Consider the following 18,204-nt stretch of genomic DNA (forward strand, 5'->3'; position numbering starts at 1 on the left):
GGCGTCTGTAATATAATTCACATGATGGTCAATTAAGGAAGCATTTGAATGTTAAGAGACAGCAACATAGAATTGAAGACTTTAAAGCTCCTCAAAAGAATGAAGCAATGAGGATAGAGTGTTGTGCTGACTGGTGGATATGAACCAGGGGCCTCACAACCAAAGAACTGCGGTCTTGTACACTGAGCCACAGTGGTTCTACTTTCAAGCCAGAGAGAGTAGTTGGTAGGATCATGCTTTTCTTAAACATCATTTTCACTATTAATACAAGAGCAAAACACACAGGCAGTAACAGACTGCCTCAGCACAAACATGAAGTACAGTGTACAATGCACCCTTTATCCAAACATAAAATTTGGATGATTTGATATAAGAAATACTTGACACAGGACGAGCTGTCAGAAAATGAGGAGAACATGAAGAAAGTTTGAAGAAAGGTGTTTCTGACTTACAGACGTTTCCGTGTTGCCGCTGCTGTCACTGCTGGTGAAGAACTCAAAATACCAAAGGTCAGTGCCGGACACAGAGGCCGAGTCGGCTGGGATGTCCACGCTGACGTTGACCATAATGTCCGATCCGTTGTTGAACTCGAGGAGGTAGAGGTCGGGACTGAATGCGATTGCAGGGTTTTCCATACTAACACCTGGCAAATGAATACAAGCACCAAGATATGCATAATCTATAGCTCCCTGTACGACACTATTGAGCGGCACTGGGGATTTTACACTGTATGTTGTATATATGTGGTATAGACACACACTGCTTTATTTCCAAGCTATAAACAAACTTTGGTCAACGTTAATTAAAAGGCAGGCAAAAGATTAAAATTTTCAATATAGATTATTCAACCCCCGAGGGCAAGTGTCTCCATTTTACACAGGCAGGGAATACTTACATTGTACATTCAAACATCACCATAAAACATGTGCAGAGTGATTGTTTCACAATCTGACAAAATTTTTCGCAAATTCCTACACTTGACCTTCTGGCTGTGAAACAGAGAAACTTGCAACAGGAGGCTCTTTGAACTGTGTCCAAACAATGAAAGAAAAAGCTTCCATACCTTCACAACTAAATTCTTGGCATTCCTGGAGATCTTCGAGACCCGGTGCGCCTTCCAGGGTGAAATCAGGTGTAGGGGCATTTCCCTTCAAGAGTTGCACGCACAGAAACACAGATCCCCCTGTACAGACGAAGTTACTTGCATTCAGGTTCACCGATGCAGCGATGTCGATGTTTCTGTCGGCAGGCAGCTCAAGGTCTGCATCTCCGCCAATGTCTGCCGTTGTCACAGAGATGGGGTCGCTGCCGTTCTCGTAAGGGCTGAGGAACGCTCGCACTCTCCACAGGCCATCTCCCACGGCATCTCCGCCCGCTGCAGACGATACCCTCAGCTGGTGGGAAATCAAATTTTGTTCGTAAGCAACACATTCACAGCTCAACATCAAAGAAAGACATACTTAAGCTGGTATATGTATGTATGTATATATATGTATCTTTGTAAATAGCATGACAGTATTACGAGGGCTAAAAAGAAGTACTTTAAGTGGCAAAACAGTATTTTTATTGAATAAAATGACTGAGCTTCAACCAATCTTGAATTGTAGAGGGCAAGCATTCGTCCTGCTCCTGAGGACTTTCTCAAGCCTTATGCCATATCATTGACTTTGAAAGCAACTGGTTAAAAAGAAAAATAAAGGAAGCACTTTGGATCAGAAGGATCAATCCAGCTCTCAACAGAGACTCGGGCTATACCCTTTCACCAATCTATGGTCCAGTGATTAACAAAGACAGGCAATGGCAGCAAGACAACACTCCACTGCATAAGGCTTGAGAATGTCCTCAGGAGCAGGATGAAAGCTTGCCCTCTACAATTCAAGGTTGGTTGAAGCTCAGTCATTTAATTCATCATCATCCCCAGCCGACGAAAGTGTTTAGTAGTATTTTTATTCTTCCTGAAGAGGCATGTGTGGTAATACAACCTGGGATGAATAATAGTTTCCATGACGCTTCCAGTATTTTTCAGCAAAAAGCATTTACAAAGTACTGCAAAAAGAAATTAACAGCTGGCATCTCTGTGAAAGCAATAATACAGGTTCGCAATGCCACTGAGAGGTGAGAGCATCATGAGGTTTATCTACTTTGCTTCAAGTAGAATACATGCCAAGAATTGCATTGTCAGTTGAAATGGCTACCATCATTGAAAAAAGCCTTTTATAAACCAGGACCAACAATTACATACTGAAAAGCAAGAACTTTTTGCAGCATGAAATTTTTGCGAACAGGACCCGGCAGCCTTTTTCGCAGCATTAGATTTTTGTGAATTGACACTGGCACTCAATGCATATATACATGTAGTGTACATGCAGACACAAACTCTCACATGCATTTTCATTTCGCTAATCTTGGCTCTCGCAAATTTGCAAACATGATATGCATGCGAAAATTTCTGGTTTCACAGTACCGTTGCCATAGAGATATAACATACCGTGAAGTTGACTTCATGGGAGGGAGCATCTTCCAGCAGGGGCACCCCACTGTTGATGGTCACAGCCAAGTTATTCACAGTAACACCTGCCAGACAGAGACAAGAAGGATGACATCACTCGGGGGAGGGGGATTCCCTCATTGCCTCAACAGCTGCTTAGACTTCAAACACGTCCATTATGAACTAGAAATGTCGCTATGGCGACTGATGCCTCCGCCATAATGCATGATTCTTCCAATAGGTGTATAGTACAATGTCTTCACAATGTGTGATGACAGTTTCACATAACTGGCAAAATATTGAAATGACAGGTTTGTCAGAAATATCTTGAATGTTCACTTTCCTTGAACTGGGTATGCTATAATTGTCTAAGAGTGCAGGTACACATATTTAGGGAATTGAAAATTTTTATTTGACTTCTGACGGACCCTTTTATAAGTTTATGCATTGAGTAATTTCCGAGGTATGAAGAAAGAGTGTAATTAAAGTACAAAATAGTTTTTTTTTTTGGGGGGGGGGGGAGGGGGGGCATTGAAACCTATCCTTTGACCCTTAACCTTTGACCTTTGACCTTCTGGCTGGAAATTTCATGGAGAATCTCCATTAGGTAATGCATGTATATATTAAGTTTTAAAACTAATAATGCAAGCATTGCATACACTAGTATATGAGGGAAATAGTAAAATTTTGAGGAGTTGACCTTGACCTTTGACCCCCCTGACTATTGACCCACCACCCCTCAATTCCCTAGATAATCCCTGCCAGTCAGTACATGCGTATGCACCAAGTTCCATGAAGATACATTGAACCATTTGCGAGAAAAGTGATATTGCAACATTTTCACCTAACCTTTGACGTTTTGACCTTTGACCTTATGACATGAAACTCTCTTTGGAGAATCTTTACGCAGTAGTCCATGTCTACACTAAGTTTCAAGAAAATACCTTTGGGCATTGCATAGATATGAGGGAAATAGCAACATTTTTAGCATTTGACCTTGACCTTTTTGACCTTTGACCTCTTGCCGATGTCACTAAAATCTACTGAACTGATTGTCCCATCATACATCATCCTTGGACCAAGTTTGGTGAAAGCTGCTTCATCCAGTTTTGAGTTATCACGTAAACAGATAAATTTTAGGATTTGACCTTTGACCTCTGTCCGATTTCAGTAAAAAACTTATCAAGTAATTGCCCCATCATACATCATCCTCCAACAAAGTTTGGTGAAATTTGCTCGATCCAGTCTTGAGTTATCGCGTAAACGGATACAATTTCATGATTTGACCTTGACCTTTGACCTTTGGCTGATTTCACTCAAAATCTTATCAATTAATTGCCCCATCATACTTTATACTTGGACCAAGTTTGGTAAAATTCCAGTCAACTCCAGTCGCGTAAACAAAAGCGGACGGACGTACGGACGGACGTATGGACGGACGGACGGACAACCCGAAAACATAATGCCTCCGGCACCACTTCGTGGCGGAGGCATAAAAATTGTACATCACAAGGGACAAGGAAAATTTGATTTTCACATTTTATCAGCAAGAAAGGGAGTGGGAAAAGGATAATCTACTGTGAAAGAAATAAAAATAAATGGAAATTGACCTTCTGAATTTGATTTTAATCATTAAAAAAGGAATTCTATACAAAAAATGTCAACAAGGTGAATAAGTATTAATGGTAGAAAAGTTTTCATTGATTTGTCATTTCTTACTTGCTACCAGCATACTAGTAACTGTTTTGTTTAGAATGTTATACTTTAATGTAAGCACTGAAAGTTTTTTGAAATGAAAAGCATGGATTTATCAATTATATCTAACCTTTGAGACAAGGTAAAAATAAAGAAAAGGTTGAAGTTTTAATTGTCTCACCAACGCAGTCATAAGGTTCACAAGCTGTGAACAGGGATTCATCATCCCCAACGGCTGACAGGGTGAAGGACGGATCCGTGGCCGAACCTCTCATAAGTGTGCCACAGACGAATTGCATCTGGTCGCACGTCACACCCTGGAAGTTCAGAACAAGGGGCACCACCGCAAGGTTCACCGAGCCACCTCTGACCACGTCAACAGCATACGAGCGCTCCCGCGTAGGCGGTGGAGTGGCCATGGGGTTTGTGTCATCCGCGGCGACGAAGAACAAAACGGAGAGGCCATTGGGCCCCGTGTCAATCTCCCTGGACATGACAGAGAAAGTTGGCACAAAAGCGACAGTGCCAACTTCAAATGCTGGGTCGTTGCTGACAAGCACTGGTTTGCTAATGGGAATGTTGAGGTTAGATGAAGCCACTTCCACACCTGTACGAAAAATGGACGAGGAAGAACACATGAAAATTTGTAGCATCTGGCAACATTTTGGCCGTTTCTTGGATTCTAAAATAACATCACTTTCACAAACAAAGTGACAGTGCCAACTCCAACAAAGAAACAACCCAGAACACTTAGCTATTCCAAAGCGACCTGGAACATTGATAACACATTGCAGCCAATCTCACAATGATAAGTGAATCAAAATTACATGTGACTCTTGATTATTACACACACGGTAATATCTGTGAGGAGAGGATGGCGGTTACTGTGGAACCACAAATCTCTCATGTTCTTCTCACCACCATGCAGACATTAAAAGAAATATTGCTCTTTTTTTCATTCCAAATATCCCTTATAATCTCAGCATCTGATTCACAGCATATATCTAACTAAGACAGGTGTATAAGATTCCACACTCCTAAAATTTTGAGTACCCGTAGTTTCAGTAATGTGGTAACTCCTTGGTGTCAGCCATTCTGATGAGATGATGCTTTGAGAAGTATGGTTTATATTGTTTCTGTATGTTTGTCTGCTCAATTCTTTCGGAACATTTCTCATTAGCTCACAAGAGTCCTACAGCATGGATGAAGGAGAAACCTTCAGAGGATTTTTTTTTTTTTTTTACACCAATCATATGATACTTGAAGGGGCAGAGTTGCTACATGTATGTAATGATGACAGTGTGAAGTGTGAGTCATGTATTCTTGATTTATTGATAATGATAATAACAAATGCAATCTTACCAACAGAATTTCAAGGAATAATAATTGTACATGTAGTTTTGGTTGAGATGGGGCCTCGGGTTTCCATTGTTTTTGTGAAATAATGAGAAACTGCTGATCAATTAATTTATCAAAGAGGATACAAATCTAAAAAGAATCCAATGTTTATTTGATGAAGATTGGTTTTCGGATGGCTGAGATATCCAAAAAACAGAGGTCCTAATAAAAAGTGGGACCCACCTTTTATTGGGAGTACTTTATTTTTATTCCATGTTATTGGACATTTCAGCCATTTCAAAACTGATATTCATCAAATAAACTTTTCCTCTTAAAATTGTTTGATCTTTAATATTTCATATGTGGTTTCTGATTATCTCGCAAACATTTAAAATTTGGATCCCCTATTTCAACCAAAACTATACCATCTCTTTTAACAATAAGAGCATTTCTAGATGCACTGATACAGAACAGAAAAGTTAAATCAAAATACAGAAAGTAATTACGAACACTGTGACATGTACAATGTACATGTATATAGCAAAGGGGAGAAGTACGGACAGTGGCTTCTACTGAAATCAGCGTCTACTTATAATGAGGACATTCATGAGAATATGGAGATGTTTTCTCATCCACGAAAATACTATGAAGTACACATAAAGCCCTTGCCTCGACAATCGACTTCTTGGCAGCCAACTAAACTGTCCTCCTCTGCCCCTGATAGAGTGAAGTCTGGCACGGCGGCATTGCTCTTCATCAACTCCAGGCACAGGTAGATGGCATCGCTGCAGATGACCTCGGAGGCGTTGAAGACCGGCCGGAGGTCATCAAAACGGAGGACGCTGCCCACCGAAAGCGGCAAGCTTTCGTATATGGCGGGAGCACTGTACTGGGCGGACCCGTTCACGCTATCGGCGAAGTAAAACTGCAATTTCCACAGGGAGGTGCCAGAAATGTCTGCTGAGCTGGTGGCAGGAATGATGCTGGCTTGGACCTCAAAGTCGATGGGCTCCGTAGCCTCGATGAACCGGGTAGACGACTGAATAGCTATGAATGTGCTCTGAACAACAACACCTATATGGAAAAAAAATGTTTAAAATCAATAAAATTTCCCCAGTATGATACCAAAATTAAGCCAAACCTACCAATGAAAGAAACAAGGCAAGTGCCATAATGTGTCTCGCCCATTCGCGTACAAGAAATTGTACGCAAATGGGATATAACAGATAAAAATAGAGATATAACAGATAAAAAGAGATATAAAAGGTTAAAAATTTCTGGCAAGAAAGAAACATGCCATTAAAACTTTACATTGGGCCCTTAAAGTTCATTGACCCCTGCTTGTGACCAATGACCTTGTAATGACTATCCACTCCCCAAGGGACATCTACCATCCAAGTTTGGTAACAAATGGAGTTATGGATCAAAAGTTATGACCCATAATAGAAACGTGCCATAAAAATTAACATTGGGCTCTAAAAGTTCGTTGTCCCCTGCTTGTGACCCTTGACCTTGTGGTGATCATCCACCCGAAGGGACATCTACCATCCAAGTTTGGTCACAAATGGAGTTATGGATCAAAAGTCATGACCCATAATAGAAACGCGCCACAAAACTTAACATTGGGCCCTAAAGTTCATTGACCCATGCCTGAGAGCTTTGACCTTGAGGTGACCTTCATATATGGTAAAATGTGAAACTTTGTTTGATTGCAATTGAAGCCCAGAGTAAAGAGTTATTGAAGTTTTTGTAGTGTTATGGACAGACGACGGACGGACGGACGGACAGATGCCACATGCGATCCCTTAAGTCTCCCCTCACCTCCGGTGGGCTCGACAAAAAAATCACAATGAAATAATACCTGTCCACAGACTATTCCACAACATTTTGATTCTTACTGACACACAAAGAGTTCACTTAAAATATATTTGATTCCAATATGTACAAAATGGTGAAAAGGAGAGGGGATCAGTTTGAAATTCTGAGTGGGCTAATTTTGATCAATTTGAAAGTAAATGGCACAATTATCATTTAAACTGCTTTTCTCTTTTAAAATATCACATGGGACGTACGTAAGACTCTAAAATCTAATCTGGGCATTGATAAGACTCCATCTGTTTAAGTGAAAATATATTGATTTCTAGTCCCCTTCACACGCAAACGAAGTTAACAGTTTTTAAAATCAGTCCATCTTGACTTTTGGAAACCCCCACAATAATCTGCCTTATTTGTGCAGTGTGCATGACACATTGAAGAAAAAACAAGCAAACAAAAACCAACTTTTTAATCCCACGATAAAACTTGCTATGATCGGGCTTGCTCACACTACCAGCAATGGGAAATCAGACTGATTCTTTTTTTTTTAAATGCATTGCAATGCTGAAACTGATAATTCTTTGGACTTTAACATGAAGAAAAGTATACCGCATATATTTAGCAAGTCTAATCTTTTAAAAATCAGAACTTCCCTTATATTTAGCAAGTCTAATCTTTAATTTTTGTGCAATTTTCCTCAAACGCTCACTGATGCGTTCTAATAATATTGATGCATTCACTCAATCCATATTTATATGAAGGTAGACTTGTCCTTTAACATGCATTCTGCGTGTTGTTTAAATTTGCAAATAGCACCCGACTCGTTCCCACCGAAATATAAACGTAGCGAATTATGCGGCACATACAGTGATGGACCCACTACTGTGCGATGCTCACCCTGGCAGGTTACAGGCACGCAGGATCTTGTATTGCCCAGGAGAATGGGTCGAGGGTTAACTACTGCGTTGGGGTTGTCTCTCAGCTCAAAGCACATGTACATCACGCCGTCGCAAGTATGGTTCAGGTTCACATTCACAGTCAGGGGTCCAAAGCTGATCTCCCCACCGGGAGAAAGGTGCTGATCGGCCTGGCAATCATGCAGACAAAACAAACAAATACATAAATCAGCAAATTAACAAACTACGAGTGTACAAAAGCACTCTGAGAGGGCAGACCTCCCCCTAGCAGCTACAGTGTAATTCCCACCCATCATACAAACATGCTAAAAATCATCCAATTTCCCATAATGAAGCCTGTGTTTACATCATCAGCTTGCAACTATGTGGTAGCACCTCTCATGAGTAGAGTACAGTAAGGGTACCGGTTTTCGACACTTTAGCACATTTCCTTGTTTACCATCAATACTGCACCGTTTTACCTCAGAATTTCGACATGAAGTTGAGCTACAAAGGCCAATAATAATATGCCTTGAACGAATTCCAATTTAAATGCACTCGTGTTCAATTTTAGCGATTTCCGTCACGCCGTCGCTGGCATCAGATTTCGACATCCTGCATCATTTTTCGACACAATCACAGCGCGCATCACACATAAATCACATGGCGCGTACAGTACGCGTACACTGCATTGTGAACGCAAACCAGCAATCATACCGGCGCAAGAACTTGTTGTTTCCTCTATAACGTGTCTTGATATGGGAATGTCGAAATCTGGTGCCACATTCTCAAAGCCAACTCTTTCTACAAGTTTGCTCATTTATCACAAATTCAGCCATGATATTACTAAAGACGATTATGAAATCAAACATTAAGATTTGGCAAACAAACTGATACTAAAGCAAGATAACCGGCATGGGTGAATTTAATTTTACGGCGATGTATACAAAATGCGTCATATTGTTTAGAACCCCTAAAAATGGCTGACATTAACATTTCTGCTGACACTGTGTTGCTTTTCTCCTAAATATTCTACCGTCGGATTATGATGACAAGTGTCAAACGGCGTTTATATAAGACTAGAAATGTGATTGATAACTTGGTTGATTGCTGAAGTCAGACGTTTGTATTAAGTATAAAATTTTATAAGAATTATCTGCTGGGTGTCGAAATCTGGGTCCTGTTGAAAACTGGTGCACTAACGGTACATGCTTAGTGCGCATATTTACATGCAAACCTCAAATATGTGCAGCTTGACCTCCAAGTTCATTGACCCTATCTGCAAAAAGATTAATGTATATTTGGTATATTTTAGTCTATAAGTTTGTGTATGCATATGTGATGGTGACATGAAGATTATGTTCAATTTTTCTCGCAGCTCTTTCAATGTGTATATATGTATAAGTGTATTTAATTTTTTTTTTGTTGCTATTTTGGTCATCAGGTGTATTTTATATATGTATGTATAATTGTGTAGTTTCATATTCTAATCGAAGAATGATTGTATGATTATGTATGTTATTGATATTGTACAAAATTCTGCAATTCAGCCATCTTCATGGCTGCAAATGAATTTTTAAATAAGCCATTACCATTACCATTACTATTACTAGTACAACACACTTGTACATGGTGTACTTGTAATTTTTAAAGATTGGCAGTTCACAAAATTTTCACGCTGCAAATGTTTCTGGTCTTGCAGCAAATCCCTAGAAGCTCACAGCCCAGATGTCAGCTCACCTGTGTGGGGGGCAGCGGGGTGACCTGTGTCTCAGCTATGAGCTCGGCGTCAAAGCCACTGGGGTCACTGTTGAAGAAGACCCAAATCTCCCATATGTCCGTTCCTGTCACCCCTAGCCCGTCAGCCTGGGAGTTGAGGCTGAGGTTCACCCCGGAGAAGAAGTTGTTGTTGTTCTCCAGCACGATGGGATCACCGTCCGTTGTCACAGAGACATTAAATTCGTCAATCTCGACACCTGTGTGATAGAATTCAGAGGTGTACGTGTCTTTACTCTGCCAAATGTGTTTTGGTATCAAAGACTTACATGTACCTTTAATGTCTAGCTGTGAACTAGCCAGGATATAAAATCATTATTAGAAGTTTAAAGACAGTTCCACAGCCATCTGGACCAAGCCCTGCCACTTGCAGAAATTGCAACGACTTGCAGAATTCACCAAACCAAGTGATGCTACCCCGAACTTACAAATCCACAACTTGGATTTTCATAAACCTAGCCCAAGGGTTATTACCCCTGCCCCCTTCTTTGTCTTGCATCATATTGTATGATAGAAGTTATTAGGTAAAAAATAAATGGAATAGAATGTCAAACAGAACTCATTTTTATGGTGTGTTAAATCTATTGCAAAGGTAAAACCAACCCTACATTTATGCACAACGCCCATAGGCTATCAATCACTGCTTGACAATACAATGTATGTGACTGTGAATCACAAAACAAACAAAAAGTCGCACCCCTATGATTTCATGTGAGAACTCAAGAAAGGTGAAACAGGTCAACTGAGGCAGTTCTGAGTTTTCCATATTTTCTGAAAGAGCTATTCTTCTTCTACATTATCCCTAAGTTTGGGATCATAAATCGAATGGGAAAAGTGGGTTTTCAGCAGTTTTTCTACAACCCCTTTTCTGGTAAAGTAGTGTAATCAGGTTTTTCTTAGAGGCCCCTTTTAATTTCTTGAAAATCCTTTGCACACTCATCACTTTCAACTCTAATAACTTGAAGTAATGCTGCTACTGCTTTGAGAGTTGACATTTATTATGAACAAAATGTGTTAATCATGCATGCTCAATTTCAGTTTAATCTGATAATCCCTTCAATGTTGTTGCTACAATGGTTTTCTTCAAGGTTTTCGTCCCATTCATGGCACGGGTAGCACGGCTTTTTTTTTTTAGTAAAGATTAGGCACTTGAATGGGCCCTGTACTTCACAGCCTCTTTTCACAGTTCAAACTTTTCCAGAGTGTGCGCTTTCCTCCCAACATTTATATAGGTTAGGAGAATCCATTTGAATTGAGTTATACATCATTCTAAAGCTTACGAGTCTGCTCTTTCAGAATCTGCCATTAACTAAAAATTCATGTCTGGCGACTTTTTGTGTGTTTTGTGGTGCAGGGTCACATATGGTGGTGAGTTGGCTCAGTAGGTAGCACATCTACCTTCAACCCAAGCGACCCCGTTTTGAACCCGAGTCTGGACTGAGCAATGTTGTGTGTAATCATACCGTTCCCTCTAGCAAGAGGCAAAACACCCTGTCCCTTGGATAGGACATAAAATGGAGGACTTGTGTGTGCGAGAGTCACAACTCATGCACGTAAAAGATTCTGCTTCATTCATTCATTGCAAAGAGCAGGGTGTTAACCTGGTCAAGTGGTCCTGCCTCACATCCAAGTGGGCCCAGTGGTAGACCAGCTTAGCATAGCTGAAAATAGGCTATCTAGTCATCTTCTCAGATGGAAAAATTAACAAATAATATACAATGTACTCTACATTGCTAATAGAGCCGAGTATGCCAGTTGAGGAAGTATGCTTGAATATAAGTTTGTAGTTCTTGGCATTCTTTATGAGGTCTCCTGTTTCCATTGCAAAATTTTGATAAACTGCCTTATTTTTTTAAAGACTGGTAGGAGAAAGTGATAAAGATACAGTCAGAGCTTTGAATCCCTGGTTGGACACATATTTCATACATTTAAGCTTTTTGGTACACATCTTCACTTCAGGAAGGTGGGCAAGAGTTTTTTTTTTTTTTTTTTTTACATACATGTAGTACACAACATATTCTGTCTAGGTAACTGTAATACCAATATACTCACTAGTTTGAGCATCATAAACTGAACTTATCCCTGTTTTTTCAAGTATCATCTCATTCCATCTATACTTAATTTTAGGCATAAAATCTGAGTATTAAATGACTGAATACTTTTTAAATCAAATACTGTATCATACTCACTATCATTATTCATTACTAGGCATTTCCATTGCAAAATAATTCCATTGCAAAAACTGCTAGACTACAATATCATAACAGCTGTGATAGCTAAAAAATGGAAAAGAATCTATTTGTAATCAAGTTACCTTGGCAATCAAGGGGTTCACAATCAATGAGTATGTCATCATCAGGAATGCCCATGAGTGAAAAGAGAGGTGTCGAAGGAAAGGAGGCCCTCTTTAGTTCCACGCAGAGGTATGGCATGTCTGCGCACTTCACTCCTACAAAACTGAGCGAGTTCTGCAAAGATCCCAACATGGAGATTGCTGTATCACTCATGTTGCATGAAATGATTCCGCTACTGTATACACCAAATATTTCACGAGGTTTTTATTTTCGCGAATTTTGCAAGTCAGCTGCTTTTCGCGAAATTAAAAATACTCAAAAACATTGACTTTAATGCTGATATGAATGTGACATACGCGCATACATTACTCCATTAAGTGCAGGACTCTACAAAGGCGATTTTAACCACTCTCAAAATTGTTGGGAGGTTCCGGTTCACGAAAATTTTGACTCACGAAATATATGGCGTATACAGTATTTCACAATAAAATTTACAAAGTTGGCAAAATACGAAAACAGAGGAATGAACTTATAGGGAGTTTTAGCCCTTACTGTGCTTTCTTTGGTGATAGGCATGCACACACGCTGGACTGCTCTCTTTGCTGATTGGCAGACGTGTGGAAGCCAATTGCCACTGAATGGAGATAATCCTAATCCCCCTAATCCCTATCACGTCATCATAGCTTTCCCATTGAACTGAGGCATGTTGCTGCATCTGTGTTAGGCTTGCTATAACCAACAACTTGGTCAAGTCTGGAAGGATTACTTAATAACGATATTGCCTGACTTTTTTCTGTGCCTAGGCAAGGAAATGGTTAACCCGTTGAGGACGGTTTGATTTTGCTACAACACGCATTTCCCATAGACTCTTGCCCGAGCATACTTTGGACTCGTCCTCTCAATGGGTTAACAATGCTATGTTTTTGCTCGTCTAACTGCCAGGAGATTAATTATGAAAACAGTATCCCTGTCTTATTTGAATCCATCCACTAGCTGAAGCTGCTCTCCTTTTCTTTGCCACAAATTTCACACACAAACATGTGGAACAGAAATTCGTCTGGTACACAAAGGATTAAAGCTAAAGTTACTACATACACTTCTACACATACATGTACACCTCACTCACCGTAACATTGACGGCAATCTCGACGGTATCGCCGGGTACCACGGATGCATTGTTCGCAAAATCACCCATGACGGTGGGAAAATCCTCGCGGGCACCGCGCCCAACCTCGCTGCGGGACCCAAAGATTTCCAGGGACCACAGGGGGGACGCGGAGCTCAGTGCTGCACTTTCGGCTGAGAAGTTCGCCGAGAAGCTATACCTAGCCTCATAGTTTTGATCATACTGGTCATGTTCAGGATCGCTAAGAAGCACAAAGTCAACTCCAGTGACCTCAACACCTGTATCAAGAAAAAGTTGTAAAGATTATTAGTGGTCACGACATTACACTATGCCACTTATCATCTCTACTGACTTTATCAAAAGGAGTGTAGCAACATGCACACTTCTTTTGCTTTCTTATTAGTTTACCAGAAACAAAGGAGAAAACTTTGTTTGTATATAAACACTATTTAAACTCAAAGTAGTTATCTCATTTATTGATTCCCCCCCCCCCCCCCCCCCCCCGCCCCGGATCTCCGCCATCAGTAGGGCAATTGTGGCAAAATTTGCCATGCGTTACACTCACATCTTAATCTACACAATTGTACATCATAAAAACTTCCAAAAGTCATTTGAATTCTTACTGTCTACTATTGTTTTCGGAATTTCTTATGCATTTCTATGTTTTCTTTATTTTTTGTTTTTTCTTTCCTTTTTTGAATTAAAATTGTCACAGACCACTTTTCTACCATAGCAAATTAATCAATCAAAGTGATGAATAGTAGAAATAGGTTTTTATGAGTTTAATGACAAAGCACTGTTTTCCATAGGAAATGTACACAAATCCCCAAATTGTGCTCGCTTGGGTGACATGCCGTCATAAAGATGGGCGTGGCTTCATAACAGTGTGCGTGGACATTGCAAATATGGTGTCAAAAGTTGCGCAAGACTTGAAAGAAAAAAGTCAAGTAGCCTCGCAGCAAGGTTTTCTCGCAGTGCGGAATTATTGCAAAACATCGAGAGGGTCAGATTCCACCTCCCCCTACCCTTTTAGGGTTAAAGTAAAAGGACAAGACATGCATTACAATCTTAAAACAACAAGAAACACAAAAGAACGCTTAAGAGTTTGACTGGCATATAATTTACCTCGACATCTGACCATTTCAGTGACAAGTCCAGCAGTCGATGGGTCAAACATGATGCTGAAATCTGATGGTGAAGATTCATTCTTGGCAAACTCAACACACATGTAGATGTACTGCAAGTAGAAATAATAAAAAGGAAATGAAGAAAATGAAAGGTCTGACGAAACTGACAATACTTAAAAATGCTTCATAAAACTGCATCTTAATTTGTCACTACAGAGACAGGGAGCAGAGAGAAAAATGTAATTTTGTGGATATACAATGTACATGTACTTGTAGTCACTAAGAATATAGCATGAGCAATCATGGCATTTGACAAACATGAAATTAAAATCATTAATGATACAAAAGGCAAATATTTAGCGAGAACAGGCTGTAGATCAGGTTGATTATTCAATCATTCATAGTACGCTGCCCAGCTTATGCTGTAAAAGTGGAAATTTCTCCAGCGTGGAAATTTTCTTGCATTCTGCACAACAAGAAAATATTGCCAAAATAAAGGTACACATTACATTGTATTTTAGGTTGGCATTTTACAGAATCAATAAGACACAAAATTAATCTTACCCAGCCAAGGGCAAAAGATTACTTATTTGAAAATTTCTGCTGTTACATTACACTCCCCTCCCCTTTCCTTCCTTGCTCCTATAAGGCCGTCTGCCTACCACACTGGAAATAAATGCATATCTGTATGCCTTCTGACATAAATTCAATGCCTGTCTTTTATCTGTAGCTAACCACTGTGTCCAATAATATGCAGATGGTTTCCTGTTGTTTCTGTAACAATAATATTGTATCCCAGCTGTGGAATATCTGCATGCTGAGCCAAATGTAAATCCTACTCACAAACATACCCCTAACCCTAATCCTAATCCTTGTATCAAACTAAGCCTAAAACCCTATCACAACCCTAACCCTAAGTCCTTGGAGAAAATATGACTGGAGCAATTGTCACAAGAGCAAAAGTCGTGTCACCATGGAGATAGATATCTGCTCAGACACAAATATCCCAGATACAGTGTGTCACTATGGAGAGATATGGAAAGTAGTGACAGCCCATTCAAATCAAATCTAGATTATATTCAGTTTTCTGAATAGAACATAATCTAAATGGAATAGTAAATTTTACACCCCCCTCAAAAAAAACCCCCAACAACAACAACCAAATATTCAAAAACAATACATACAACTGGTACATTCAGACAAAATCAAATCTACATAACATACAATAGTCTGAATAGCAGAAATAAAAATTTTATTAATTTGAGCTATTCAAAATAATGATCTGATTGATTTCTGGTACATATGTAGAATTAAAAACTGGGGAATAAATAGTGATCTGATCAAATTCTGGGAGAATTCATATTTCTCTGTTGATGTGGTGAGATACATTGTACACCTAGTTTATCTGTCTCATCTTGCTTCAAAGCTTGAAATTGACATATCGTATATGCCATATGTCTAGCAAGTCGAAATTTTTGCGAATTGGGACTTCCCGACGATTTCGCCCAGCGCATAGCTGAATTTGCGATCGTGGAGCTTAGTACTGAACGGAGAAATGTACACGTTGTATACATGCATATCACATTCATATTGGGATCAGAGTCAATATTTTTGTGTGTCTTTAAATTCAGGAATAGCACCTGACTCATGAGATTTGCGAAAATAAAAACGTCACGAAATATTTGCCGTATACAGTACTCAGAGAGACCTATACTTGTTTGGGACCAACCCACAGGTCAGGTGTACAACTGCATCTACATTTTTGACTGACCCCATTCGCACCACCTGAGCCAGGCACACTTAGCCGAGAACCGATGAGGAAAATTTCCCATTACAAATTGAAAAAATCTTCAAAATTTTCATAACTGACTTGCAATCAGTTTGTTTATTTCATTTCTATCGACCCTCTAGTAGTGATGCCACACTGCAATGAGAATTGGCTACACACACTACACGTATCTATGAAAAGTGCCACACAGATATGCCTGAAATGATTAAAGGTCCTATTTAATTTTGGGAGCAGTGATTTCAACAAAAATGTCAAGAAATCCCATTTTATGCATATGTGCATGTCCATTTTACAAAAAAAAAAAAAAATCTAACCATATAAAATTTTTGCAATAAAGCTAATTTCTCAATAAACCATAACTGTAAACAGTCTGGAAATATTTTTAATATACCTAGTGTTCACATTTTGTGTATTTAACAAAACTTAACATCGATTATACAAATTCAAATTTTACAGAGGTCTTTTCTTTTTGATCCCTAACTCTAATTTTAGAACTATTTCAAAGCACTAATGCTGGGTTTTTGTTTCATCTGCAAATGGTAGATTACAGCTTTAAACGTTGGCAAACCAACCCAGTTTTTCCTACCTCATCTTCACAGATTAACTCTGAGAGGTCGATGCCACTTGCAAGAACCTCCAGTATGAGGTAATGGCCGTCAACCAACATCTGACTGGTGTCCGGGAGGACGCCCTCTGTCGTTGAGTTGAAATTGTCGCCACGGCAATCGGACTGGTCGTTGAAGGAGACGGTAACTTGCCAGGGCCTCGTTTCGTTGCCCGTGTCGGTGCCAAAGTTCGAATCGTGGACCACCGTGATGTTGAAGTCGAGGTCGACCGCGGGATCACGCTCATCAACGGAGAGGTCCGAACCGATGGAGGTGGAAGTGGAGGTGATGACGATGCCTACGAAAGGAGAATGGGAGAAGGGGAATGAGGGGTGATTCTGACCAGGGAAAGAGGATGTTATGCATCAATCTCACAGCACTGCTAATTCATCAACAGCCCTTCTGTGTCTCTATAGCCATTATACATGTGTACCTGGCAGGGAGCGTACAAACTGTGGGGATGCAGGAATAATGAACAGAAGAGATCACAGGAAATCCAAACCCCTTGTGTCATGTTGCTTCTGATATGCTGTAAAAGTGGTTACTTTTGTGTGAGTACATTTTTCATGCTTGGCTGGGTAAGAAGAGTTTCCCTTCTTTCTAAATCCGCAGAATTAAGACATCGACCACAGAAACATATGGCATGCAAAAATATTTGCATGCTTTTATTTCAACACTAGCTTCTGGTTCATGAATTGCGCAAAAATTTCAACACTGCAAAAAATTTCTACTTTTACAGTACAATTGGGAAAATTCTAATTACTGATACATTTGAAAGTAATTAGGTGAAACAAGGAGATCAAATGAGAAAGTTAAGACAGCGTATCCCTCTCCAATCTGGCGAAGTAATCCTAAATGTCTGAAAGGTTGAATTTAATCCTGTCTTGACCAACACATGAAAATGTCATTGCCATTGATACTGCATGCAAACAAGTAACTGATGGTAACAACAGAGTTAACTCTAAGTTACCTGGGCTATTTAGCGAGCTTGAATTCCTGGGGGGGCATTATGGCCCCCCCTTCAGATCTCGGCCATTGATTGCGCGATCGCCGCAAAATTTTGCAAGACTGTTCAGTTAAATTTTCAAAAAATTTGCATTTTCTTTTTAAAATTAATTAATTATGCAAATATATGCAAAAAACCTAATTTTCGTCTGTAATTGGCTTATAAAAGCTTATGGAATGCTGATTTTTGGTGTAAATGTTCCTAGTGACATTCCAAACATTTGTGCGTGAAAGAAAATTCAGTATCAAA

General features: G+C 39.7%; 1 protein-coding gene across 1 annotated transcript in view; it reads right to left on the minus strand.

Moving 5' to 3' along the window:
* Positions 1–18,204, minus strand: part of LOC140245153 (uncharacterized) — a 110,979-nt gene that overhangs the window by 50,042 nt on the left and 42,733 nt on the right. The window contains exons 32-42 of the mRNA XM_072324752.1: positions 16,931–17,247; positions 14,554–14,665; positions 13,429–13,706; positions 12,323–12,476; positions 9,973–10,208; positions 8,234–8,423; positions 6,191–6,595; positions 4,365–4,790; positions 2,489–2,574; positions 1,064–1,394; positions 453–643 (exon numbers count right to left, since the gene is read on the minus strand). Coding sequence (XP_072180853.1) covers positions 453–643; positions 1,064–1,394; positions 2,489–2,574; positions 4,365–4,790; positions 6,191–6,595; positions 8,234–8,423; positions 9,973–10,208; positions 12,323–12,476; positions 13,429–13,706; positions 14,554–14,665; positions 16,931–17,247 — 2,726 coding nt within the window. The remainder of the gene's footprint in view (positions 1–452; positions 644–1,063; positions 1,395–2,488; positions 2,575–4,364; positions 4,791–6,190; positions 6,596–8,233; positions 8,424–9,972; positions 10,209–12,322; positions 12,477–13,428; positions 13,707–14,553; positions 14,666–16,930; positions 17,248–18,204) is intronic.

The sequence above is a fragment of the Diadema setosum genome, chromosome 22 (genome assembly GCF_964275005.1).
Source record: "Diadema setosum chromosome 22, eeDiaSeto1, whole genome shotgun sequence".
Taxonomy (NCBI): Eukaryota; Metazoa; Echinodermata; class Echinoidea; order Diadematoida; family Diadematidae; genus Diadema; species Diadema setosum.